We start from the raw sequence: 27,819 nt of genomic DNA on the forward strand, positions 1-27,819 counted from the left end.
CTGTTTTCTTCTCTTCTTTTTCCTTTCCCATTTTCTTTATTTTTTTCCTCTGCTCCTTTCTCCCTCCCTCCCTCCTTCCCTCTCTCCTTCCCTTCTTCCCTTCCCCCCTTAGTTGTTAGTTGGGTTACACATTTAGAAAACAAAAAAGAATAACTTTTGGCAGTGACTTCACAGCTGTTAGTGCAGCCGAGCCCACTTTCGTGTTCAACGATCTGATCTATTCATTAAAATCCAGCGGTTTCAGCATTCAACACCTCGTCTTGCACACACAGCAGGCTGGCATTCCCATCACACAGGCCCTGGGCGCTGGGGCCCCACGCGTTGGCAGTTGGCGACCCCCCTCGGGCCCCCCTAGGCTGCTCCTGGCCTGAGAGTGTTTTCCACAGTTGCTCACCAGGGCTGCAGACCAGGCAGGCCCAGCCCAGCCCAGCCCAGGCGTAGCTACCGCCACCACCACCACCACGCCAGGAACATGGGGCGCAAGCCGGGTCCCGGGGCGCAGGAGCGCGTGGAGGAGGAGGAGGCGCGGACCTGCTGTGGCTGCCGCTTCCCGCTGCTGCTGGCGCTGCTGCAGCTGGCGCTGGGCATCGCGGTGACCGTGCTGGGTTTCCTCATGGCGAGCATCAGCCCCTCCCTGCTAGTCAGAGACACTCCGTTCTGGGCTGGCATCATTGTAAGCATCAAGTCTGTTCTGCCTAAGCGCCAGCGGGCATGCCAAGCCGTGTGGCGGCGTGGAGACTAACTAACCCAGATGCATGCGTTCCCCCCCACCCCTACCCCCACCCCAGCTGCACCCCTAACTGCTTGGAGACTGACTGTGGGCACACTTGGGCTCCCCCACCCCCACCCCCAGCGAGGCTGGCTGCAGGATTCCGGCTGGAGAGGCCCCGTGGTCATCCTGGACAGCCTCAGAGACAACTGCAGACCCTCTCCGTGTGGCTCCATCCGGTCCTTACCCCGGCCCCAGGCCCTTCAGCCAAATAAGCACAAAGCGAAGCTCAGCATAGGAAAGGCAGGGTAGGGAGTCTGAACTTGGAGGAGACACAATGGTTTTATTAAGCTACAGTGCCTCATAGGCTTCCAGAAATGGCTTTCTCAGGCGGGGCCCGAGAATACAAGCACAGCCTCAATCCACACAGGGTAGGGTGGTTGCAGCTTTTCTGGCTGCCTCAGACATGTGCTTGGGACTGGGCTAATGGACAGTGTTTTGAGCTGTGAATTCTTTAAGGTAAACAGATGCAGCTTGCTGAATGCCTACTGTGTGTCTGTCCTGCGGGGGGATAGTCAGTCCTCCAGGTAGAGAAGTCAGACTGGACCCGCCCAAGGTCATGGGCTCAGACAGCATTCAGACATCGGGGCTAGCATCCCTGGAGTCAGATAGTCTGGTTTGCTATTTTAATGCCATGTTATCTAAAGCCAGTGCCAAACCCTCAGACGGGTTGTTCCAGTTGATGCGTGAAAGAGTGAGGGTTGTCACCCGTTTGGACGTGAGGAAGCCCACTAAGATAAGGTAAACAACACCTCAAGCTCAGGAGGTAGAAATGGCCGCTTCAGGGGTTGTATCACTACCATTGCTGACCCCACAGGAACCCTGCAACTTGATTTTCTATGGTACAGAGCTCAGAGTCACCTGATACATATGCATAGGTTCAGATATTTTTAATTTAAGATTATTCGAACTCACAAATCTTTAAAGAGTAATTTAAAAACATTTTTTAATTTGTGTCCCTAGAATTCCCTTGAAATTATCATGATTGGAGTTTTCTCAGCCGAATGATTTTTAAAAATAACTTCTCACTTAGACATACTGGATATTTTAGTCACCCTGATGGCTGTCAGCACACTCTGGGGGTGAAAATATCTGTCCTTTAAGGTTAGGCGAAAGGAAGAGTAAGGGATGAAACTGGTTTTGAGAGCCAGCTTCAAGAAGACCATTTCCAAAGAAATGAATTAGATAGGGGGACAAAACCACGTTTTAATGTTCAAGGCATGATGCAGAAATCTTGACGAGGGCCAAAAGCTCCATGGAGGTTCGCAGATGCTAATGGCTTCCCGGGCGTGGCGTGGAGAATCTTCTCCTCAGCAAGGGACTCTATTTTTCTCTCGTTTCTTCTTTACAACCTAGGACTCATTTGAAGTTCACCCATAGCATGAGGCCCGCCCTGCTTGAGTTTTCTCTGAACAGAGGATCTGGGTACAGTAGAGAGCATCTAGCACAGATGTCCCCAATCTCCTGAGGGAGTCTCTAGCCTGCCTGGAGCAGGGCATGTCTCATTTCAGCAGGATGAGGGTTGTGGGCAGTGTGTCCCTGCTTCTCAGACACAGGGACCCTATGCTTGTCTGACCACACTCCCTGGGTGGTCTCAGGGTATTCTTCCAGGCTGCGGGGAGGCAGACTGGCAGACGGTGGAGGGCAGGTGTGTAAACACCTGGTGTTGAGTCCCTGCTCAAATATTATTTGTTGAATAATTGTGGGCAAGTTAGTGAATGCCTCTAGGTTTCAGTTTTGGGGACTTGGGGATGGTGTGTGTGTGTTTGTACTTATGTGTCAGGGAGGACATGCACATGTACCTGTGGAGGTCAGAGGGCAACATTGTGGCGCCTTGCTCAGTCACCACTGGTTTTCGAGGCCAGTGTCTCACCCTGACCCCAAAACTCACCAGCTGGGCTAGGGGTCTCCGTGTCTCTGCTCACACCGTGGTGAGGTCAGGGACATTTGCAGCCACACCTATCTCTTGACTTGGGCTCTGAACTCGGGTCCATGTGAGCATCAGGCGCTTTACCCTGAGCCCTCTCCCAGGCCCCCATTTCTTTATTGATACTGTAGTAAGTCCTAGCCCTTAGGGCCACCTTGAATAACCAACAGATCAATACCTGTGAAGCCCACGACACAGTGCAGGCCCATAAATGACCGTCGCTGATGCTGGCGCTTTTCAGGGTTCGTCTCCAGGGCGGCAGAAGAGTCCTGGAATCGCTGTGCCTCACAGTTCCGTTAGAGTCCCGAAGGAGGTATCAGTTTGACACTTTTACCTTTCCCAGCCAAGCCACCATTTAGCGGTTGGTCTCAGCAACACGATGTTAGCCCAGGGCGGTCTGAAAATCTCTGCAGAGTGATGAAAGTGTGAAAGGGTCCCAGGGTCTAGGGTGCGGAGTGATTCCAGTCTGGAATATCCCAGGGGCCCCTGAGATGTTGCCCTATGTGCAGGAGGCTCAGAACCAAACCCAAGGCTGGGCAGAGCCACACCCACGTCCAGAATGCAGGCTGAGGAGCCCGCCCTGTCCACAGCTGTGTGTGCTTCATTCTTTAACTTACTCAGGCTGCCTCTTGGCATAAGGACCGGCTACGGTTCAGTTCTCAGGTCCTGCTGTCCTAACTCCGGATGTCTGGGGGAACCCACACAGGTGGCTTCTCCTTGACCAGCGCCTGCGTGACTTGCTCGGTGACCTTGCGTGTAGAGACCAAAGAGCCCCTGGGTGGTTTATGCGCGGAGGTTTCTGTTCAGTGGGATGGTGGGAGAGCACCGAGGTTATGGTCTGCGCCTCCTACCTCTCCTCCACTGTTGCTGTCCATGAGTGAGTGCACCCTGCGCTTAGTTACCTGACCCTGACTCACTCGGGCTCAGCATCCTTTGCAGATGGCAGAGGTTGTCAATCACCAGTGGTGAATGGAGACAAGAGACAGGCAGTGTCCACCTAGGAGAGAGGCGCTCGCCCTCGGCACCCTCTTTCCCTGTTTGTCGTTCTAACCAGATTGCCGACCTAGATTTTAATTTCATGTCCAGTTTTCAAGACAGGGTCTCATGTGGGAACTTGACGTAGCCAACTTTATGTAGAACTCTACGTAGCTGGCCTTGAACTCTCGATCTTCCTGCCTCCACATCCCACATGCCCAGGCCTTGTCAGTTCTCCTTATGCCCACAAAGGAATCCGGGACTCATGTATGTTTAAACCCCGGCTTACTTTTTCTCTGGTCAGTAACATTTGTTAGGGGTGTCTGCACAGTCTAAAGTGGCATTCCCGCAGCTGGGGGACATCTCCAGGTGCTGGTGGATTGGACCCCTCTCACAGCAATGTTCCAAAGCCCATTTACCTCCCAGAGAGTTCCCGGGTGGTGAGTCATTTCCTTTGGCATCTCCGTCCTGAACGGGCTCGCGCTTCTCACCTCTCCTGAATACGTTTGTGTTGTTCTTGTATCTGGAACCCAGCTTGTCTGTATTCACCAAGTAGATGAGGCTGATGAGAACTTCCTCTGCTTGCCTCTCCCTCCATCATCCCCATGTCCTGTCCACTGGAGTCCAAACTCTGAGATTTGTGTCGTATTGACCCTGAGAGAGAGAGAGAGAGAGAGAGAGAGAGAGAGAGAGTTCAAGGCAAGGGCTTAATAAGAGAAAGGGAACTCTGTTTCCTGTATTAGGCATCAGTCATGAAACCTGTCGTTTGAATGTGTGATGATTAAAAGCCCTGTCCCAGGAATGGTGGCCCATGGCAGTAATCCAGACACTCAGGTGACTGAGGCAGGAGGATTGCAACTTCCAGGCCAGTCTAGAGACAACACCTGACACCCTCAGGCGCCTCAAAACATATGCACACACGCAGAACTTCAGGATTTCTTTATAATTTCAATATTTCCGTTTCAAATTTCTCTGAGGGGTTAGAAATGCAGATGTGTTCTGATGTTTCAAATCAGGTTAAGACTTGACACAGCGGAAGGGAAAGACGGCTAGCTGTTTTAAGAGAGAGATTCGAGCAAAGGGGCTTCGTGAGGTGTAGTTACTACTTAGGAGTCAGAACTAGAGGAAGCTGAATGCCTGATGTAGCTAAGGAACTCCACCATCATTGTGAAGAAAGGCCAGGAGAGTACAAGGTTTGGCACTGTTTTTTTTTTTTTTTTTTTTTTTTTTTTTTTTTTTTTAACTCTTTCGTCAAAGTCAGGAAGCTACAGGTACTGTCAGTTTCCACATAGGAGGTTTGAGATTTGAAAAATTAAATCTGGAAGAATATTTTTAGGAACACGCTGTGTGATAACTTATTATTTTTTTCACATTGGGACTTTAATATGTGTTTCCAAACCCAATACAGCACCTCAGGTACCACTGGGTAATGGTTTTTATTCCAGGTTTGTTAGAACCAAGAAATAAGTACAGGACTGATTCAGCCCCTGTGGAGCGCATATAATGGATAAGTAGTAAGAAAGTAACTTGATAGCTATGTGAAATCTCACATCAAATGTAAAAATTTTAATGAGTATATGAAGATAGCTTCTATGAAAGAAGAGGAAGGTTGGGATGAAATAAGATCATGCTATGTGCCCAGAATGGTGTGGGGAAAGTTTTCCCTCTGCATCTAGCTTCACACTAGCCTAGAGTTCGGGGCTAAACTTTGGGAGAGTGCTAAGGACCTAAAGATGCTTCCTTCAGTATGGAGGACATGGAGCCAATTCTGATTTATTTTTAAAATCCTTTACTTGTGGATGTATCCCACTCAGAAGTTGACCCCAGAGGTTAGTGTCTGGAAACGTCTCCGAGATGTCCATGTGAATCATCTGAGTTTTTGGTGTTTTGTAAGATTAATTTTAGTAATAGACTTTTTTTGGGGGGGAACTGGAAGCCCACCCACTGGGCTGCCATATGACCCCTAATATGTGATACATCTCACTGAAGTCTGTGTCTATCAAACTTGCCGCTATCCAGAGTTTCTGTCTGAACTTATTTATGCCCATTTTAACGTAATAGAACTGGATATGGAAATACAGAGGAACTCTATTTATAGCATTTAAGAGGACTCTAAATGATAATAGTGTTCTGTTACTGCTGTATTGTGGCTCAGGGCTCCAGGAATGTTCAGAACACTAACTCATGATTTCCAAGATGTTTTAACATGGCTTGAAGCTGGAGAAATTACATGGCATACTAACCTTTTAGGGGACAAGAGTTTAGTTTATGGTTCACAATTACCTGTAACTCCAGATCCAGCGGATCTGATGGCCTTTCCTGGCCTCCTCAGGAACCTGTATATACATTTGCATACATATACACGCACAAATAAAACGATAAATCTTCAAGAAGAACTAAGTAGTAATAACAACCACAAACTGATGAATTCACTTGACTTAATTTGCATTTCCCCAGTTAGAATAAATGATTCCTGGGGCTGGTGTGCCAGAGTTGACCACTGGTGGTGTTAAAGTCCCCTGTGCAGGAAGCAGTAGAGTAAATCTATAGTTTTAGGTCTAGCCAGGGTTTCTCTATGGTTTTTGGAGCCTGTCCTGGAACTAGCTCTTGTAGATCAGGCTGGTCTTGAACTCACAGAGATCATCTGCCTCTGTCTCCTGAGTGCTGGGATTAAAGGTGTGAACGGCTAGCCATTCAGATTTATAATATGCTGTCCACTTCCAGCTTGCTGTGAGGAAATGCCGGGCTCCCTTACCCACCCCACCACTACGGTGCCATCCTTGCTGTTTCTGTTAAGATTGCTGTCTAATTGGCCCCGAGATAGAGCATCAGCATTCAAAGGACGCATGCAGGCCGTGCCAAAGACGCCAGCCTGCAAATCTTGGTGTAATGTCAGGACAAGAATGAAAATTAACCACTGGACTTGAACTAGGTACCATTTCACTGAAAAAAAAATGCAGTTCATTTTGGGAGCCTAGAATATGTCAATCTGAAATGATAATCATAGAAACCAGGCAGAATGTGGAGCCCGATGGCATCTTTCCTTCCTCCAATTCCTGCCATGACCTCCCTAAAATTCTTGACCTCTTTTCCTTTAATTGTTACACACACACACACACACACACTTATATGCATATATGTATATATTACATTTATGTGTGTCCTACTTAGGTTTTTATTGCTATGAAGAGGTACCATGATCACACCAACTCTTATAAAGAAAACATTTAATTGGGGTGGCTCACTTACAGTTTCAAAGGTTAAGCCAATTGTTATCATGTTATCATGGCAGAGTGGGGCAGACGTGGTGTTGGAGAGTGCTCCATCTTGACTCAGAGACAACAGGAAGTTGACTGATTCACACTGAGAGGAACTTGAGCAGGAGACCTCCCTGCCCCCACAGTGACACACTTCCTCCAGCAAGGCCACTTCTGATTTCCTTTGGGGGCCATTCTCTTTAAAACTCCATTCCATTCTCCAACCCCCAAAGGCCTCCAGTCCAACTTCAAAAGTTCCCATAGTTCATAAAGTGTCAAAATGTTTCAAATACAGAGTCTCTTATGAAACTTATGCCAACCCCCTAACTGTAATCCCCCTGTAAAATTCAAAATAAAAAAGCAGATCACATACTTCCAGCACATAATGGCACAGGACATACATTACCATTCCAGAACACAGGGAAGTACGCACAGTGAAGAAATACTGGACCAAAGCAAGACTGAAAACCAGCTGAGCGAACTCCAAGCTGCATTGAAAAGCTTGTCAGATCTCCAATTCTGACAATTAGAGATCTTCTTTAGTTCAGCTTTGTTGACTAATTTCTTGAGCTGATTCTACTCCCAGTTATCAGCTTCCCTCAGCCGGTATCCCATGACTTTGGCATCTCTAACATCTTGGGTTCTCTAGACTTCAACTACATATCTTCACACAATGGCCTCTCTACTAGGCCTCCATTTAGGGACATCCATGACACATGGCCTCAGTGGCTTTCCTTTGGTGAAGAGGCAATTTCCTTAACCAATTTCTTCTAACCTTATTCTAAAGCAGAGCCATGTGGGTGAAGCTGCCAATTCTGCTGCTTGCCAGGGCTGCAACATGGCCCCCTGGTTCAGATGCAGCTTCACTAACTCTCTGTTTTCTACCTTTACTGCCTAAGCTTGGGCGTCCTTGAATTTGTTTGATGCATTTATCTAATTATTCTTTATAAATAAAAACTCAGGAGTCAGATATCCGAGTAAGAACTTGAATGATCAGAGAGACGGCAGAGAAATGATCAGTGATGTCCTATCTCTTTTGTCCCTCCATCCAAAAGGGCGGAGAACCTCTCTCAGCCCTGCCCAGCTGTTTCCTGCGTCTATCTGTCCTCAGTCCTCCAAAACCTCTATGATTACTTTTGGCCAGCTAGTAGGTAGCTCTGGCCTTTGATTCAAAACAAATTGTATTGTCCTTCTTGGGAGCATCAGAATGTGATCAAAATAGCACACAACACTTGCTCTGTAGACCAGCCTGGCCTCGAACCCAGAAAACTTCCATCTCCTCTTTCCCCGTACTGGGATTAAAGATGTGTCCCACCATACCTGGCTCTAAGATTTTCTTCTGTTCCTTTCCTTTATAAATCTTCATTAGAGTTAACACCAAAACCCACATGTTTTGAGATTTCTTCTGCCATTGGAATTGATCCCAAAATTCTTCACTTTAGCCTCAGGCAGATTCTTCAGGCAAGGGCAAAAGGCATCCATTTTGTTCACCAAAATATCACAAGATTGACCTCTAGGCATACTAAAATTCTCCTCTGAAAGTTCTTGAGGTAGCCTCCCACAGTTCATCAAATCACACTCAGCAGCACTGTCTTCCATGTTCCCACCAGGATGGCCCATTAATCAGCACTTAATGCGTTTAGCTGCTCCTCTAGTCCCACTGTCCACATTACTCCAAACAAAAGCCTGGTCTGGCCTGTCACAGCAATGCCACAGTCCCTGGTACCGACTTCTGTCTTAGCTTGGGTTTTCACTGCTGTGAAGAGACACCGTACCCACACAGACTCTTATAAATCAAAACATTTCATTGAGGCGGCTGGCTTACAGTTTCAGAGGTTCAGTCCATCATCATCATGGCAGGGAGCATGGCAGCCTGCAGGCAGATGCGGTGCTGGATGAGGACCTCAGAGTGCTACATCATCAGGCAACAGGAAGTTCACTGACTGTCACATTGACAGAAGCTTGAGAAAATGACTTCGAAGCCCGCCCCTACTGTGACACACTTCCTCCAGAAAGGCCACACCTCCTAATAGCGCCACTCCCTTTGGGGGGGGAGCCAATTTTTTTTAAACTACTACAGTGTGCATAAATATGTAAACACAGCATACGTATTGGTATTGCTTTTGTTAGTCTTGATTAGGAAGTCATGTTGCTGAAGTATCCTGGGTGACGCTTCCTTGTCAAGTCTAGGAGACTCAATATGTCATGAGAGGTTTTCTGGTCCTTTCTTACTTAAGAGTTCTTCTTCTACAATGCTCCCGCGCCTTGGGTGTGGGGACTGTGTCATATCCACTGGGCCTGAGCACCCCAGAGTGCTGAGTTGTGATATCCTGCAGTGGCCTGAATGTCATGCGGAGGAGCTTTGCTAAGAGATGGGATATGTACTTAGAATGACTAAGTTTGCAGTTATGCTGGCCTGGTAACATGGTGGTAATAGGTTTTGGGACAGGTTGCTTTCACTGTCAAGTTCTATTAAATTAAAAATCAAGCACATCCAGTTAGTGGAGGCGGTTGTAAGAGTAATGATGGATTTCACTGGCTGCCTTAGCTCCTACAAGCACGTGGGTGGGGTTGGGGGCTTCAGTCAGTTCTTGCCTCCCTTCCCTTGCCCCAGGGAGTACCTTGAAGTTAAAATGTCACTAACTGACATCTTGGCTTCCAAAGTTGGTATGCTTAGCTGGGCAGTGTTGTGGGAAGATGTTTACCGTGTGAGGAACTGCAGGAGCTGGCCCTCTCATGGGGGAGATTGGTTCATATTTGTTGTAATGGTTGGTGTTAACTGTCAAGTTGACAGGATCTGGGGTCACCTGGGGGATGGGCCTCTATGTATGCCTGAGTGGGGGATTATCTTGCTTCCCTTAATTGAGTGTGAAGAATGGCCCACCGTGGGTGGCACCATCCCCTAGGCAAGGGATCCTGAGCTGTATGACATGGAGAAAGCTACCTGAGTCCATACTGGTGTTCGTCTCTCTCTGCTTCTTGGCCACAGATGCCATGTAGCCAGCCCTCTTAAAGCTCCTGTTGCTGTGGCTTTTCTGTCACCAAAATAGACCCTCTCTTTTAAGTTGCTGTGGTTGGGGTAATCGTATTACAGCAAAGGAAAATAAACTAAGACCCTTGTTGTTCTAGAACTCAAGAGAAGCCAGCCCTCAGCTTGTCTTTATACTTTGCAGCCGTTGTTTGCAGTTTTTTTGGTGTTAGTAATTGAAGTTCCACTAATATTTGTAGTGGATTGATTTGTAGAATGTGTCACAAATCTCCAAGCGTGTCTCCATCCCAGACCTCCTGATATCGCAGCCTCTCATCCAGGCGAACCTCCTGGGTGGTGTGACCCACTTAGACATGGGTTCAAGGACACCTTGTGGGATTCTGCTTGTCAGTCCTGAATGTCTCTACCAGGCATTGCTTTTCCCTTACTAAGTGCTGCATAAGTGTGAGCCATCCCAAGAGAAGGCTGAGAAGGCAGCTTCAGATGACAAACACAAAGCCATTTGGGGCAGTCGGCCCTAGCTTTGTTCCAAAACCAGTTCCCAACAGGAGGCACAGCCACCATTGAAATTCAAGAGCCTTCTTATGCTTCCTGTGAGGTGTGTGTGTGTGTGTGTGTGTGAGAGAGAGAGAGTGAGTGTGTGTGTGAGTGTGTGTGAGAGTGTGAGTGTGTGTGTGAGAGAGAGTGTGAGTGTGTGAGTGTGTGAGTGTGTGTGTGAGTGTGTGTGAGAGTGTGAGTGTATGTGTGAGAGAGTGTGAGTGTGTGAGTGTGTGAGTGTGTGTGTGTGAGAGTGTGTGAGAGTGTGTGTGTGAGTGTGTGTGAGTGTGTGTGTGTGTGTGTGTGTGTAGGTCCACAGAGTATCTTACGCAATTCTTCTCTTTATTTTGTGACACGACCGGGTCTCTCCCTGAGTCTGGAGCTCAGCAAATAGGCTGCACTGGCTGGCCTGAGTGGCAGGGACCAGCCTTTCCTTGACTTTCCTGTTCCGGGATCAGGGACACATAGCCTTGCTAGGTTTTGTCGAGTGTGTTCTGTTTGCGTGGCAAGTGCCGAACTTATAGCCACCTCCCCAGCCCTCTTTTGATTTCTGATCATAATGTTGATGCCCGTCCATCTAATGTCTTCAAAGCCCCTTCCTCAGGACCACCGACAGGCGGGCTCCCACGCTGTCTGTTCCAGAGGGCGGAGAAAGGCCAGTAGATGAGTGGTCATCAGGAATGAAGGGTCCGCTGGGGTCCTGTGAAGAAGGACTCTGGTGCCTGTCAGGGTAGAAATGAGCAGCTGGCCCCCCGTCTGGGACTGTCCTCCTTCTGAGAGAGGCTGTGAGAGCCCTGGATGGAACTCTCTCAGGGACCTCTCACTCCAGTGTTGTTTTGAAGGCGCTTGATTCAGCAGTCATTGTCACATTGTCCTTACAAACCTCTGTATGATAAGCTATTATCAAGGCCCCTTCTCTTGAGTGGAGGATAATAGCGGGAGACAAGAAAAACCTGGGAGCAGCTGATGTGTTAGCCACTCTGGAGGCCGGGTTACCACAATAACTGCAGAGGATGTCACCCTGGCTTTCCTGTGGCGTCAGAAGGGGACCCTGGAAGACCCCGAGGCCCAGGCTGTACCTTATCTACGGCTCAGCTGTGTCCCGTGGTCCCAGCGGAATCCGAGGAAGGCAAAGGTGGAGCCACCCTACTCTTCGGGGAAGAAAGGGAGATATGTTACCCAGGGAAGGGCAAGTAAAGGTGTCAAGGCAAACAAAAGGAAAACTTTACTCTGTGGGAAAGGCTGAGTTGGGGCTTACCCTCAGGAGCCGTCTCAGGAGAGCCTTGTCCTGGTCTCTCATGCCGTCTCTCCACTAGCCTGACTCTGAAAGAGAGGGCCCAAACACTCCTGAAAAGGTCCTTTACCCGATGTTTACTGAAGGCTTTTGATGTCTGCCCAGGGTTCTGAGACCAACTGTGATTTTAGAAATGAACATGGGGTGAACCAAAGCGATTGTGTGCTGGAACCCTCAATAAATAGTTCCCACTCAGCCGTCAAATCCAGAGCGTCACAGATTTTTCCACGTCGAGACCTCCCTGAAGCCTCGTTCCCCTTCTCCCTGTCCTCCACAGGCCTCACAAAAAGCCCTGTGTGTCTGGCTAGCCAGGTTGTGGAGAGGCACACAGGACAGACTGTGGTCCGCTCGGGGACATTGACCTCCTCGTGGTGGAAAGGACGGAAAGGTTCTCAAACACGTGGTTTTATACTAGCATTAATTGCTTAATGTCCCCTTATAGCCAGCTTGTATTTTTCAAGAACATGGTCAGTTTGAGTAGCCCCTTAATGATGTTTTAAAGATCAAATGAGATGGGTTCACATCGACTTGCTCCGCGTGTTGTATGCCGTGCTGCTGAGTAATTTTCTGTCAAGTGTGCTGAGCCTAGGGATGTCAGACCTTGTCTACAGCCTTTCTTTCTTTTACCCTTTCCCTCCTTCTATCCTTCCCCCTCCCCCCTCCCTCCTCCTCCTCCTCCTTCTTTAATAGGGTCTCATTGGCTCACCAAATTCTAGGCTGGCCTACCAATGAGCCCCAGGGACCACCCATCTTCACACCCACCGTCTTGATGAGATTACAAGCATGCACCACCACATCTGGCTCTTTTCCTGTGGGTTTGGGGGGACTTGAACTCGGGACCTCATGCACACAGACAAGTTAGACACTTTACTGTCTGTCACTCCAGCCTTATTGGTGGGAATTCTAATGGCTTTAATTTTTAAAATGTGTGTACACATGTACTTAAATGCTAATACTGGTCTTTGTTGATAAATTAATTCTTTATATATTTACTAGATTTGGTTTGCCTTTCAGAAAGCATTGTGTAATAACTCAGAGTGGTCTATTTGAGTGTATTTTTCAGGTAGTTTGGTTTTACCCAGCATTCCAATGGTTTCATATGCTTATTAACCATTTCTCTTAGCCCGCTTGTTTTGAAGATTCAGAACAGATAAAATGTCACAATGAGTATCTATGTTCCCATCACTCAGCTTCAATAATTATCAACTTATAGTTTATCTCGTTTGTTCAGTATATTCTCATAATTCACTACATACCCACTTAGAGTTATTTTAAAGTAACAAGACTGTCTTGATGTCACTTTATCCATAAATATTTTGCTATTTAAGTCAAATGGTAAAGTTCATAATATGATCAATTTCTAATGTCACGTATAAATTAATTTCTTACTAGGAAAAAAAATCAATGTTCAAGCATCCATAAATTAATTTGTGAATATTTCTTCACAGTTTGTTAAAAGTCAAGATCTAGTCATAATTACTTGATATGATTTTTATATTTCTTTTACTAAAAGATTTGCCTTATATTTTCCACACCTCCATTATTTATTTATTGAAATAAGCAAGTGTTAATCAAGGTCATTTTCATGTCCATATTCACAGGTTCCAGAATCACGCAGGTAGTTTAAAAGACCCGCCCCAACCGATACCATGCTAGCCAAAACAATTCTGAAGACATCAGGCTGGTGGTTGACTGTTCTTTAGTCTTCTCAGGCACAGGCCTGGTTTCTTGGTTCCATCTTGATGCCTGCAGAGACACTCAGGCCTGTCATGAGCCTATGAAACTGTTAAAACCTGTCTCCTTTCACTCAGAAATGGCCACACCCTCCTGCACTGTGTACCGCATGATTTTAGGACCCCGGTCAACTCCTTTTATTTTCTTCATAGTTAACACAAAGGATATTTGCTACATTTAATCCAGTCTTTTAAAGTGTTTTATAAGGAGTTTTCAAGTAACTTAGTCCTTTATATTATATGAAGTAAAACTTGATGTCTTTGAAATCGTTTTTGGATCAACTTACGCTTTTCTTAGCCGTCCAGAGACACAATTTCCATAAAGGAATATAATACTTTTCCTTTTTACTTACTACAGTTTTTGTAAGCTAATAGCTAATATATACAATGTCAAGTGGCTTGTTTTTTTTTTTTTTTTTTTTTTTTTTTTTTTGAGAAGGGGACATACTTGGACATAGCAAGAATAAATTAATATGGCTGAGTTTTGGAAAGGAGTGGCATTGGGTACTTCAGGCAGATAAGGAACGAAAGGGCATTTCATGAAACCTTGTCATCTTTACAAATTAAATATTAGCGATCTCCCCCAACTTCCCTGGGAGATGTAGAAACAAAACCCAGGCTGCAGTCCAAAACTCAAACCGCATCTGCATGGGGAGGCAAAGAGACTTCTCTGCTAGACCTTTCCATGGACAGTTCCTGCTCCAGTGAAAACATTTTAAAGTCAAGGAGCAGAGCGGGCAGTCCTCTAGGACTGCAGTTTCTGAAGGCCAGTGACGAGGCACTGAGCATCCTTTTGTCATGTCACAGGTAAATGAGATTCCCCCTTGGCAGCAATTCCTGCCTGTATAATTCAGTCACTATGTAGCTTTGTGTAGAGTAGAGAAGAAGCCAGTATTCTGAATCTGGTTTATGAAACCAGGATTGTTTTCTTTTAAGATTATGGTTAAAGCCCAGAGTTTGATGCCTGTCCCTAGTGCTCCCCATCAATTCCAGTGTTTCAACCCTGAGTCCTCAGTGAGGTTTTTCAGCCTTTCTATTTGTCCCCTGTCACTTCTGGTCTCTCTGCTAATGTCTTGTGCACTAAGTTTGGCTAGAACTATTGTGTTTTAAAAAATAATACTAATTTTGGATCTGTTATGGCCAGAAACTATTTTTTTTTCAATCAACAGTTGTGTGTGTGTGTTTTAACCCCACCATTTGTAAGTTCTTGCCTCTATAAAATTATCCTAGGGTAGGGTGATGAGAAACATACACAGTACGCTGTGGTTACAGAGAGTGGCATCTCCTGGGCGTTTGGTAATTGGCCGACAGCAGAAACAGAACGAAGCAGAAAAAGAAGTTTTCTATCTGCCAGGTGTTTGCTAACTGTTCACGCCAGCATTACCAGAGAGCTGCCTGACAGGTGGCCCTAACAGTAGTAGCCCAGGCCACCACATGAATGGACTCATTTTCCCACTTGACGGTGTTTATCAGCTGCCTTGTGAGTGTTCTACCAAGCCCTCTCCATATGCCTCTACGTTAACTCCTTCAGCAGTGTAGCAGGCAGACATCTCTGAGGTCCTAGATGCGTTGTAACTACCAGATCCAGTGCTAAGTTTCCATCTTAAGCCTTGTGGCCCATCTTAATATGAGACCGTGGACTGTTGCATTTTATTTTCTGTTTGTTTGGTCCATGCATGTCATATATGCAGCTGTGAGGTCTTGGGTAACATGCAGCAGGTCTGTGTTGATGAAGAAAGGGAACTAGCAAGACTCACATAAGAAGCAACTTTCAATTCACTGGTGTGTATACACACGTTCTCGGGTGTGTGTGTGTGTGTGTGTGTGTGTGTGTGTGTGTGTGCAAACTTGCATGTTGGGATTGTTGAAAATTTCCAGCTCTTGTTTTTCAGGCAAAACTATTACTTAAGAATGCATTGCGTATTCATGTCACTTTGTTGAGGTGTTGTCTGTAGCTCCCAGCCACTGCTATATTACAGCCCCTTACTTATTTGTTTTGGAGGACACCTCAGGCCACCGAGGCAGGGATTTGGGGCTCAACCCCTCACTGCGGGGCCTGCAAGCCTCCAAGAGTCCATGGTACATGGTAGGAGTACAATGAATATTTGCTAAAAAGAACAGATGAGATTAAGACTAAGATAAGACAGGGCTTTCATTTACATACATTATTCATTTTCAGCTCAGATTTCAGAGTGAGTTACTGGCGAAGACTGAGCTCATGTGACATGGAAAAATAAAATAATACCGCTGGTGTTCCAGGCATTTTACTTAAAAGTCTTTGAAACGATTTGTAAATTAGTCAGTATTACTCTTTGAGTACTAGGTAAGCGAGCCTCCCTGGCTGAATCGAACCCCCAATGTTACACCCATGACTCAGCCATCCAGGGGAGGAGCAGGAGCTGGAAGCTCCACAAATCTAGGCCTTTTGCTGCCAGGCTTCCTCCAGGGAGACCCCTTGCCCTACAGCGGCGAGGATGCAGGCAATGCACTCCGGGAAAGTACGCTGTTAAGCCCTCATGTTCTGCGACATTGATCATCAAACCTTAGTAACAGGGACCTCCTAGGACACTTGTGGGTGTGAAACAGAAGCCAGGTGTGGTATACATTCGTGAACCCACCACTCAGGAAGCGGAGTCAGGAGGGTCAGGAGTTCAAGGTCCTATCCAGCTGCATAGTGTCCGCAGCACGTATAACCAGCAGTCTCTGTTTTTAGGCTGGCTAAGCCAGCTGTACACTTGTTAGACTTTAGACTTGGCCTCCGGCAGCCACAGTAACTGAGGCATTAGTAGCCACTAGCTAATGATATATCAGCAGTCAGTGGTGTACCCCGGCTGTTCGGAAGGGTTATCCCAGCTGCTTTCTTTACATGTCCATTCGTCATCAGATTAACTATCACAACAGAGCATCATTGCTTCTTTTTTGTACATGGCGGAGCCAAGAACAGAGAATCGGTTAAAGCCAGGCATGGCGGCACATGCCTGCAACCTTAGTACCCAGGAGGGAGAGTTCAAGGCTGCACAGTGACTTCCAAGCCAGCCTGGAGTTCATGAGATCCTGTCTTAGGTGGAGGGTCGGAGGGAGAAAAACATGTCTAAGATACTTCACGAGTAAAGGAATGGAGTTACAATTCAAGCCCTAAAACCCATGTTCTCCAGCCATGAGCTCAATAACATGTACAGTTTCATACTTGATTTTCAACTGAACCAAGCAATTAGTTTTCAATTGTTAAAAGAACCGTGACTTAGTGTTTTGTGGTTTTGACTGGCTTTTGTTTTTTCATTTTGTGTGTTTGTGTGTAATCTAACAGGGAAGGGCACGTTCTTATGTCTTAATATTTTGCTTTCGCTTAAGCCCGTAATGAAAAGTGATAACATAATAACAACTATGAAAGGTGTTGTTCACAATTCCATTATTCTTAAATTCTATTTGAATGACCCCAAACATTTTATCTCTAACTAATAGTGCCTAGCAAAAGGAGACATAGCTGTTCCAACGGCCATAACCTTATGAGATGGATAAAGGAACTGGTCATAATTGGAAGGGAGCCTGGCATTGGCTGCTCATTTCACAGGGAAATGTGAGTCTTCCCTTTGTTCACTGTTTCCATGTGTATGCACTACCCACCTATTGCCCGTTTAGCTGATACGCAGACTAGCAAATCAACTGTCATTCTAGCATGGCGCTTATATTCAAATAATTCCATTTCATTTTCTAGTGGCCTTAGCATACTAGAGTATTGACGCTGAGAACTTTATTATGATACATCCTTATAAGTGTTGTATTTTGTGATTAATCTGATGCCATGCTTTGGTATGTATATAACCTTTTACATTTTGAAGTCTCAGGGATGGGGGAGAGATGCATGTAAAGCATTCGACTGTTGTGGAATTTTATTTTATGTAAAGACGTGTTACGTTTGGTCAACAGGGCTGAGAAGGGAAGAGAAATCATGAAAGTTATTTGGCAGGAAGAGTTTGTATCCCCCAGAAACCCTGTGTAGCAGCTCTGTCAACAATGCAGAAAGAAGAAACAAATAGGTTGGAGGTGGTGAGGGCGTCACAGAGCCAGAGTATGAATGTCATGAGGGAGGCGAATGACAATAACTCTCATTTTTGCAGCGTGTCCTGGGCAAAGCGAAGAAAACAGGGTACGCATGCATGCATCCCCCTGCCTTGCTTCTGGTTCCCACTCCTGATTATTTAACGGATGCATCTACAGTCTGTTAGGTCAGAGACGAGAAGCCACTGTGTGGCAAGACCTGGGACCCCTCTGTCTGGAAACAGACTCGACGTTCAGAGAACATTCCAGCCCTGCTTAGCTCTCCAGATCACAAGAGGCAGACTTTCCCCTTACAGACAAAACTCTCTTTCTAAAGATTGTGGGGTTTAGAAGCAAAGAGCTTGCAGGAGCTTATGTCTAAAAATAGGTTAAAATGAGTTTTGTCATTTGTTCCTTTCCATTAAAAAAAATACTTCAAGGTTTTCCTTTCAATCAGTTACCCACCTGTGGTGGGCCGGCCTCCCCAAGCCTGTTGACCCTGGGTCCGTTGCTTCTTGGCACTGATGCTCAGAGCTTCAGGCTTTATGCTGTGAGGCTCTTCCTGATCCGACCAGGCCTATGTCTGGTCCAATGAGGAACTTCTTACAAGCCCCACACAAATGTTCACGTCCGGTTCTCGGGTCTCCTCCCACCGTATAAGACGGGAGCTCTGGCCCAGATTCCAGGGGACCCTGCATTAGCACGCCCTCCCCTTCCCTGCCTGGAAACCAGAACACCCTGTCTCTGGTCATGTCCGCATCCTGGCCTCTTAGGAAGTAGACCCTTCAGTCTGGCATGAGAGCTCTAGTTTCTTTCCCTATGGCCTTAAAGCCTTCAGCTTGAAGTATTCAATAAATATGATTTTTCTGCAACATTCTTGTGCACACCACCAATAAACAGCAAAAGACATTGTTAGTTCATGCAAATCTGTGGGCGAGAAGACCACACCCTCAGCTTACACAGGCTAACTAATTGACATATGTTGAGCTAGCTCAGACCCCGTAACAACATGACCCAGGGTACCAAAGTTCAGAGAAGTATACTTGAGATGCTTTTGGTCCAAAGTGGGTAACTTGGACATTTTCCATTTTCCCCAGACTCTCTGATTGGGTCAGTATTTCCTGTAATTTTAACTGCTTCCCAAGCCTCCATTAAGTCACTGACACCACCTGTACATTCCTGTGGCTTTCATGCTGTTCACGTCCGTCTCAGAGTGAGACTGTGGTTCTCGTCTCTCAGTTCTCAGAGTCAGAACAGTGCAGACTGTGCGAGCCATGGCGTTGGCTGTTGAATGTGGTTGGGCATTCTATGCCATGCAGCGTCTTGCTGGGGGGTCAGGCCTAGTGAAGGTCATACAAGAGTAGCTGCTAATGAAGCGGGCTTTTTGGCTGTGGGGAGACTGTGATTGTTTTTAAGATGCTGGCCAGTCAGTCGGTCTCCATCATTAGAATGTACGCGTCTCATAATGAGAAGGAGGGAGAGAGCTTGGCAACTGCGATGTCAGCCCGGCAGCCTCCCGGGACTAAGACACTTATGTGGTAGAAATCTTGATCCTGCTATCAGGAGGAGAAAGCCCAGGCATGAGCTTCAGGATGTGACTGGAGTGAGGTTAGAGCATTCTGTCTGACGTGCTGCTGACGAAAACCAAAACCAAAACCAAGATCCTTGTTCCTTTGCTTCAGTTCTGCAGGTCCTCTGTGTGAGGATAGCTAGTGAACTACGGCCTTGTCAAACTGTGCCCCGTTGGGATGTTTAAACATGCATTTACAGACGTGAACATGCATGGGGTGGGGGGGGTCTTTGGAATGGGAGGGGGCTGCGAGGGCAGTGGGCGTATGTGATTGAGATGTGTGTATATGAAAATGCCATGATGAGGTCTGCTGGTTATTACTAACACACGCTGATGGAATAATTTTACAAGTGCTTTCAGAAAGGACTTGCTCCGTGACTTAGAAACGTGAGCTGCAGAGCCTTTGTTTGCCCTGCCTGGCACCTGTCTGTCCTGTGCTGCAGAGCCACCCCACCCCGCCCCCCAGTCTCTCTTTGTTTTCCGTTCACATCTCTTCAGACCAGCATACTCGTGAGCCCAGTGATGCGCCTCAGTAGAAATGTCACTTGGAGCTTACAGTAGTCCAAGCTCCCGGGGGTTCTGAGATGACAGGGCCACCGCATTCAGCTTCCCAGTGGCTGATCTTGTTCAGATTGCTGCAATAGCAACTACTCAGGATCCTTACCATGTCTATCTGAAGTCATGTCACTACCCTGCTTGAGAGCCAAGGCGCCTCCTCATCACCCCTATGTGCTGTAAGGTCACCCTGCCTTTTCTAAGCTACATTTTGTTACAGTTCTGCTATAGATCTGTCTTCTCTGCAAGGTCCCATTGCTAGACTGTGCTCCCTGTATCTGCTTTCAGCCTGGCTGCCTGCCGTTTGCCCCAGGCTTGCTGGGTGGTCCCTGGCTTCCCTTCCAACTTCCCAGCACCCACTTCATAGGGGTCTGTGATGATCACATGAAGAAAGACACAGAAAGCCCTCAGATGAGCTCCAGGCGCAGCTAGCGGCTGTCAATATTATAACGCCCAAATCTTAAGCAAAGCCTTCTATATTTTCTGATTAGATTTAATTTCTTTAACCTTTTATAATTATCTGAATGGCATGTAGCAGAAAATATCCTGCCTTAGTGTGTGAATTTGTTTTGGACTCTACTGGACATACACTAATCAAATAGATTAAATCTTATCTGTTATTGCATATGCTCTAAATGATCTTCTTCTGTAGTACCTGGAACACAGAGGAACTTAGTAAGTAGCAGCTAAATTGAAATAATGCCTTTGCTATTTTCAAACCACGTTCCACTGGGCTGGATAGATGGTTCCATGGTTAAAAGTGCAGACTGTTCCTGTAGAGGACCCACCAGTTCCCAACACCCATGTCGGATGGCTTTCAACTGTCTACAGTGCAACTGTCTACAGTGCCAGCTTCAAGGGACCTGACTCCCTCTTCCGGCCTCTGAGGGCACTGCATTCATGTGCATATACCCACACACGGAAGCACAAACACATACTTGATTACAAATAGAGAAAGCACATCTTGAAAATTGTGTTTCACAAGTTGAGAAAAACCCGTACCACATAAATAGAATGAACTGAAATAGGTGATACCAGGGAAGGAAGGACACAGAGCCTGGTGTGGCTGGGGTCCTGACATGTATGTCCCACTAATGTTCTTCCTATGTGTTCCCCGCGGCAGGTCTGCGTGGTGGCCTACCTTGGACTGTTCATGCTTTGTGTCTCCTACCAGGTTGATGAGAAGACGTGTGTCCAGTTTTCTATGAAGGTAAGTTGTTTGTCTGTGTTTCAGGATTATTGCATAGGAACAAATGTGAACACAAGACAGAATGCCTTTCGAGTGTTACATGTATTACGGGTCCAGAAACTTCGCTTTTAGGCAGTCCACACATGCTTTAGGAGGTTGTCAGTCCAGACACAGTGGTAATGGTAGTCTTTTTAATTAATTTCCATGAGTTAGGTTATTCCTAGAGCACATGTAGCAGGACCTTTAATGTCCCCAAAAGGAGTACTGAATGGCCACCAGTTTAAGGAAACACTTGGCCAGGGGAAGGGCGTCTCTGGGGAACCACTTCCATATTTTGTGATCACTTGGGATATTTCAACAATAAAACAATCTGAGTGTATTTTCCCTCGTACTTTTTGTCTGTTGTGGACGGGGCATTTGGTTGCTGTCTATTTAAGTGCACAGCACCTCACTGCATAAATATGATCTCCAGATTATACTAATCACTTAAATAGAGACGCGAACACTTCCCTCAGAAGTGAGAAGCATAAAACAAACTGAGCAGTCTGGCTGGGTGCTTTCGCCCAGTGTCACAGGCAAGGATGGAGAATGTTCTGTTTGCTTCTCTTGTGATCTGTAGTCGACTTTTCTTCTAGGCAAGTTCTTTGCTACAATCAGGAAACATGAAGCTTAAGAGTAAGTCAACAATGTCATTCAAAAACCACAAAGATTAAAAAGAGAAAAGGATGTTTATATAATGTGGGGATGTAGCAGGGTGGGAACAGTGCTTGCCTAGTGTGGACAGAGCCCTAGACCAAAAATACGGAGCACGGTGGCATCTGACTATAATCTGCCCTCTCACCAAGTAGAAACGGGGAGCAGAAGTTCAAAAGTTCAAGGCCAGCCTCAGCCATATACTGAGTTGGAGACAAGCCAACCTACATGGAATCCTGTCTCAAGAATGAGGAGGAGGGGAAAATGTCATACTAAAAACGGTGGCATGGAAAGCAAAGTGCTCACAGTTTGAAGGACAGTTGTGAGCCAGCATGTGGGTGCTGGGAACCGAACCTTCATCCAGGACCATTTCTCCAGCCCTGGAATTAACTTGTTTTGATATGACAGGGGTTTTGTTGTTGTTGTTGTTTTGGTGAGCTTGATCAAATAACAAGGCATGGTGATGAGGAGAGGGAAAGAAAAAGAGAAAAGAAAAAAAAAAAAAAAAAAAAGCAAAAAGCGAGTAAGAAATAGCTTGCCAAGTTTCGGGAGATTCATGCAGCAGGTAGCAGCATTCCAGAGTGGGTTTTATCCAGTCAAGGAAAGCACCCGACTTCCCCACTCCCCTCACGATTCCTGAAGGGAGGGAGGTGAGACCTCATTTCAGCGAGTCCCCACCAGGCATCTGCACCGGGGAAGGAGAAGAAGGGGAAAAGCGGGTGTCAGCGTGGACTGCAGACCGCACTGGGAAGATCACATGAGCCTTTTCTTTCCTTCACCGTGACACAGACGCCCCTCCTCCTCCCAAGGGGCTGCTGCCAGCAGCAGCTCTCTGTGTCATCTTCAGTCCTAACCTGTTCCATGCAGAGCCCAGCAGGGCACAGCCCATGCCCTGTGCTTCCCAAGGCCTTTGGGGGCGGGGATGAACCTCCAGGAGGGGCTTGTCACTCCATGGCTGCATTTTAGCCCTCCAGCCCTGGGCAAGCTTCTAGGCACCTAGATAGACAGGACAGGCCACCACGCTGTGGTGATGGAGTCTTCCTGTACGAACACACACACACACACACACACACACACACACACAAACATACACATAACGTGGAAAAATTAGGATCAGGGAAAACAAATAGGCTGAATAGATGTTTATTTAGAGAGAAGTAACTTACAACAGAGACAGATGAGCACCAGCAGGTTCCAATTCCAAGGATGCCTCCAGATGCTCTATGTCCCTGTCCAGGGAGCAAGAGAGTGCTGGGGTTCCTGACCCCAGATCTGGTTCCCCCAGGTCACCTGTCCCACCCCTAATGGGTGTGGTCAGTGGGATATGTGTGGGAGGGGCGAATATCTCAGTATATACACAATCATACTCACACTCAAATACACACATACACACACTAACACACACACTTACACACACATACACACACTCATACTCACACACTCAAATACACACACACTCACACACACTCACACATTCACACTCACTCACACACACTCACCCACACATACACACACACTCACCCACACACTCACACTCACACACATACACACTCACACACACACTCACACATACACACACATACACACATACTCATACACACTCACTCACACACATACACACTCACTTACACACACACTCACCCACACATACACACACACTCACTCACACACACTCACACACACATACACACTCACACACATACACACATACTCATACACTCACACACTCACACACATACACACTCACTTACACACTCACCCACACTCACATACTCACACACATACACACTCACACATTCACACTCACACACACTCACTCACACACACTCACACATTCACACTCACTCACTCACACACACTCACCCACACATACACACACACCCACACACCCACTCACACACACACTCACACACACATACACACTCACACACATACACACTCACACACACTCACTCACACACATACACACACTCACTTACACAACTCACCCACACTCACACACTCACACACACTCACTCACACCCTCACACACCCTCACACACCCTCACACTCACATTTCTCCCCTTAGACCACCAGCGCTCCCCTGCTTTCCCCAGGACTCTGCCTGGGAACCTGGCAGCTCACTGAGTGTGGACCCTCCTACCTGCCCTCTCCTGCCTTTGCTGAAGCCCTGGAGGTCACCTGCTGGCAGACAGCTTGCTGGCAGTTCCTTGGGCTGCTTGGTAGCAGTCACTGCACCAGCAGCAGAGAGAGAAGCCTTACCATTCAGGCCAAGGGGAGATCATTAAGTTTAAACAGACACGCCCTCCCAGAGCCTCCAACTGGGAAAGCCTCAGCAGGCTCCAATTACAGCAGGGCAGGAGCCAGCCTGGGGATTACATAAGCACAGAGCTGGCCTCCAGGGGTGTTCTGCAGGGACACCCACACAGGCTGCTGTCATCCCAAGGTCACTTCCACACACCTGCCTTCATTGATAGTTTATTCCTGCCATGTGGGCAAAACAAGGCACCTGGTTTTACATTGTGGGTTTTAAGCCTGTTGCTGTCAGAAAGGAAGTGTGTTTCAGATGTCACCAGCAGGCCTGAGTGTCTGCCTGTGACTTAAGAGGCAAGTGGCTCGCTCTCCTGACTCCTGTGTGCCCCAGTCACTTTGCTAAGGGGTGTGGCTTCCCTTCCCCTGTCCTGGAGCTGCTGGGTTCCGCATATTTAAGAAGTTAGATTATAATGAAGCACCCTCTGTGTTTGGGTCAGTTTATACCTTCTCCAAGCCAAGTCCGCGTTATTCCTCCCATGTGACAGAAAACAGGAAGATGGTAGAGCTGGTCCTGGGGATTTCTGGAAATGGCAGCATCCCCTCTCTGCTGGTTTAAGTCCTGTGCCCTTCCCAGATGCCGGCTCTTGATCCTCTTCGTGATAATATGAACTCAGGTTAGATACAGCATTCCAAATTTGCAGGTAAAGTGATACTGGTTAAGATGTCCAACAGTTGAGCCCCCGGGTAGCATTCAGGAGTGAAGCCTTAATTAGGTGGCCTGGCCTGCTGGTTCATGCCCTTCACTGTTCCGTGCATGTTAAATGGTCTTTGGCAAATAAATATTTGAGCTAAAATGTATCACTTAAAAATGTTTATATTTTATTTATTTCTTTTCTGTGTGTGTGCTATGATGTGTGTATACAATGACATGTGTGTGCTATGACGTATGTGTACTATGATGTGTGTGTGTGTGTACTATGATGTGTGTGTACAGGTTGGGGTGCATCTTGCAGGATGTTGGCTCTTCCCCTCCACCATGTGGGTTCCAGGAATTGAACTCAGGTCATCAGACTTGGTGGCAAGGACCTTTACCCGCCAGCCCTGTTTTCTTTAAAACAGACAGACTTCTTATTGTCAACGCATGGACTCCCCCAGTGTTGTGAATAGCCAGTGTTGAAGGATGTGTGTGCATCTGAGAGTGATTGTGAATGTGTGCACATAGCGGGGTACGCAATAGACAGAGGAGCAGCTGTGGGTCTGTCTGCTGGTGGCCCAAACTAAAAATGGGGTGGCATAAATTCAATTTGGGGATGCTCTACTAAGCGGATGGCTACCCAGAGGGAAATGACCATTTTAACTTGGGTCCCTCCTGCTAGCAATCACATGGGGCCAACATAAACTGGCTTGCATGCCAGGAATTTAAATTCAGTCATCAAGTCCAAATATTTCAGAATAATCCACAATATTTTCAGTATTCTATGCCATTAGCCGTACACAATAAACCCATATTTTAAAGTCTAAGCACTCCAAGTCTACATAAAATACTGTCACTGAATGTTCTGGGGACGGGACCAAAGCACTCCTTTTAATATCACAGATCAAATAAATCCTTTCTAAATTTTATAATGATGCCACTCTGCATTTATCTGATTCTTTTCCTCCAAGGAACACTAGACATGTCAAATACAAATTATTCCTGTTATGTTTCTAAGATGCAAGATGTTTTAGCCAGGTACAGTGGTACCTGCCTGAAATCCCAGTACTTGAGGGGAGGAGGCAGGAGGATCTGGAGTTCAAGGCTGCCCTCAACCACACACCAGAACTGCTCCCAGTAAGGGGTAGCTTTTGTCTATAAACCCTACCCTACAAACTGTAGACACCAGTCCCAACGTCTGGCCTTTATCTGGGCCCCATACAGGTGGACCGCTAAGAGAGCTGGATCGTGTGTGAAACCAGTCACAAAAGCATCTCTTGTGCTGTGCTGTGAATTCTACTGTGGCTGTGTCAGTGAGAACCCACGAGCTTTCAGTCACAGTGGTCCAGATGTAAGTAAACTAAATCAGAGACGCCTTGCAGAGTCCAATTCCTTCCCAGCAGAGTCTCTTAACCAGCACCCCCAACCCCAGAGCTAACAGGCAGGCAGAGTCACCTGCCTTCTGTAGCTGTCATTCACTTCTCCACCCAGAGGTCTTTTGTGTAGGGGCCTTGGCCATCATGGCTGTAGTGTGATAGCTGCCTCATCAAGTTCAATCTGTTTTCCACCAATTTTTATCGTTCGTTAATCAATTTGTAATGATCTGCACCAACACGCTATTCACATTTATAGAAACCTGTCCTTTACTTCCAAAATCTCGCTTTCTATTCAATGACCCGCTTTTCTCGTTAAAAAATAAATGTCGTGTGTCATCTGAGAGAGAGGGCTTGTTTGGGATTCATTTACATTACCTGATAAATCTAGACGTGAACATTCCAGTCAGGCTAACAGGTCGTTGCAGGTCATAGGAAAAGCCAATGGCTGCACGACAAACGTCTTAAGACCTGTGATACTAGCACTTGGGCAGTGGAGGCAGGAGGATTGGGAAAGCAAGCCCGTCTTCAGCAGCTACAGAGCAAGTTCAGGGTCAGCCTGGAGTTCGTGAGGCCATGTTGCAAAGATCGGTCAGTCGTCCAACTGATGAGCATGAGGTGTATCCATGTCTTGGCATTATGTTTTGAGAAGAGAGTGGCCCTTGCCTCAGAGACTCAGTAAGACAGTGTTCGCTGTCGTTCGTCGCTGTTCTCCGCAACGGAAAGCGTCTGAGTTGCCGCTCTCTGTAACGGAAAACGTTTCTCCTCTCTTACAGGTGGTGTACTTCCTCCTGAGTGCCCTGGGCCTGGTGGTCTGCATGCTGGCCATGGCATTTGCCGCCCACCACTGTTCCCTGCTTGCACAGTTTACCTGTGAGACCTCCCTGGATGCTTGCCTATGCAAACTGCCTTCCTCAGAGCCTCTCAGCAGGACCTTTGTCTACAGGGATGTGGCTGACTGCACCAGCATCACGGGCACTTTCAAATTATTCTTAATCATCCAGATGGTTCTGAACCCGCTCTGTGGCCTTGTGTGCTTGCTGGCTTGCTTTGTGATGTGGAAACACAGGTACCAGGTCTTTTATGTGGGTGTCGGGCTACGCTCCCTGATGGCTTCTGATGGCCAACAACAAAAGGCCTAACAGCTCGGCTCAGGGGAACAGAACCCTGATGAGCCAAAGTGGAAACCACAGTTTTTTAAAGGCAAACTTTTGACAACAAATCCTTATTCATTCTCTAAGTGAATATTTTTAGAGTTTTCAGAAAACAAAAGAACCGTTTTTAGATCTCTATTGTACATTTGAAAAAAAAAATTCTTGTGAGGACAGGGGTGGAGAGACAGAACACAAGTCCTCTCGCAGAGAACCGAGTTAAAGATGTTTCAGGACCCGAGCTGGGGGGGGATCACAGCTACCTGCATTTCCAGGTTCAGGAGCATTGGGTACCCACACATACACACGTGTGCATAATTTAAAAAACAACTTATTTTTTTTAAAGTTTTTTTAAAATGAGAAACAAGTTTCAAATTGGTTTGCTAAACACCGAAAGGAAAAGGAATAACAAACAAGTAATGAACGACCTGATCTGGTGCTCCTTCCTAACACTATTTTATCTGTTACCTACACGAGCTCCTTTCCTGTGGGTCCAGTGTGATCGTGAGAACTGGCATCTAAGGCTGCTTCCTACACTCTAGACCCTTCTACCACCTGTCACTACCCATGTGGTGTCAAAAGACGAATCTCTGCTGAATGCCTTCAGTTTTCACAGTACAGATGACTTTAAGGATAAAATAGCTGGGTTTTTTGTTTGTTTGTTTTGCTTTTAGTTTTTTGTAGACCAAGAAGGCTGGGTAATTATAAAAGCCTGGGTTGGGGTGCAGCCCTCTGGCCGCCTTAACTGGGCTCCATGAGGAGGCTGCAGCCTCCCTCCGCGAATGGCTGCAGCTGCATGATTGTCCACTTCACTCAGTTGAA

The 27,819-nt window shown here is 46.7% G+C and overlaps 1 protein-coding gene across 1 annotated transcript; it reads left to right on the plus strand.

The window, feature by feature from the left end:
• The first annotated feature begins 468 nt into the window (after positions 1-468).
• On the plus strand, positions 469-27,690 carry Sspn (sarcospan). The gene is made up of 3 exons (XM_051173315.1): positions 469-673; positions 20,768-20,854; positions 26,623-27,690. Exons 1-3 carry the CDS (start codon positions 473-475, stop codon positions 26,986-26,988), a joined length of 654 nt encoding a protein of 217 aa, XP_051029272.1. The 5' UTR covers positions 469-472; the 3' UTR covers positions 26,989-27,690.
• Positions 27,691-27,819: the final 129 nt, after the last annotated feature.

This window comes from Phodopus roborovskii, unplaced genomic scaffold (assembly GCF_943737965.1).
Source record: "Phodopus roborovskii unplaced genomic scaffold, PHOROB, whole genome shotgun sequence".
In the NCBI taxonomy this organism is placed as follows: Eukaryota; Metazoa; Chordata; class Mammalia; order Rodentia; family Cricetidae; genus Phodopus; species Phodopus roborovskii.

Excerpts from the sequence above, each read along its gene's own strand:
- Sspn (XM_051173315.1), top strand. The coding sequence starts at position 473 with ATGGGGCGCAAGCCGGGTCCCGGGGCGCAGGAGCGCGTGGAGGAGGAG. Across the intron at positions 674-20,767 it reads CGTTCTGGGCTGGCATCATT|GTCTGCGTGGTGGCCTACCT; the intron begins GTAAGCATCAAG and ends TCCCCGCGGCAG. Across the intron at positions 20,855-26,622 it reads GTGTCCAGTTTTCTATGAAG|GTGGTGTACTTCCTCCTGAG; the intron begins GTAAGTTGTTTG and ends CCTCTCTTACAG.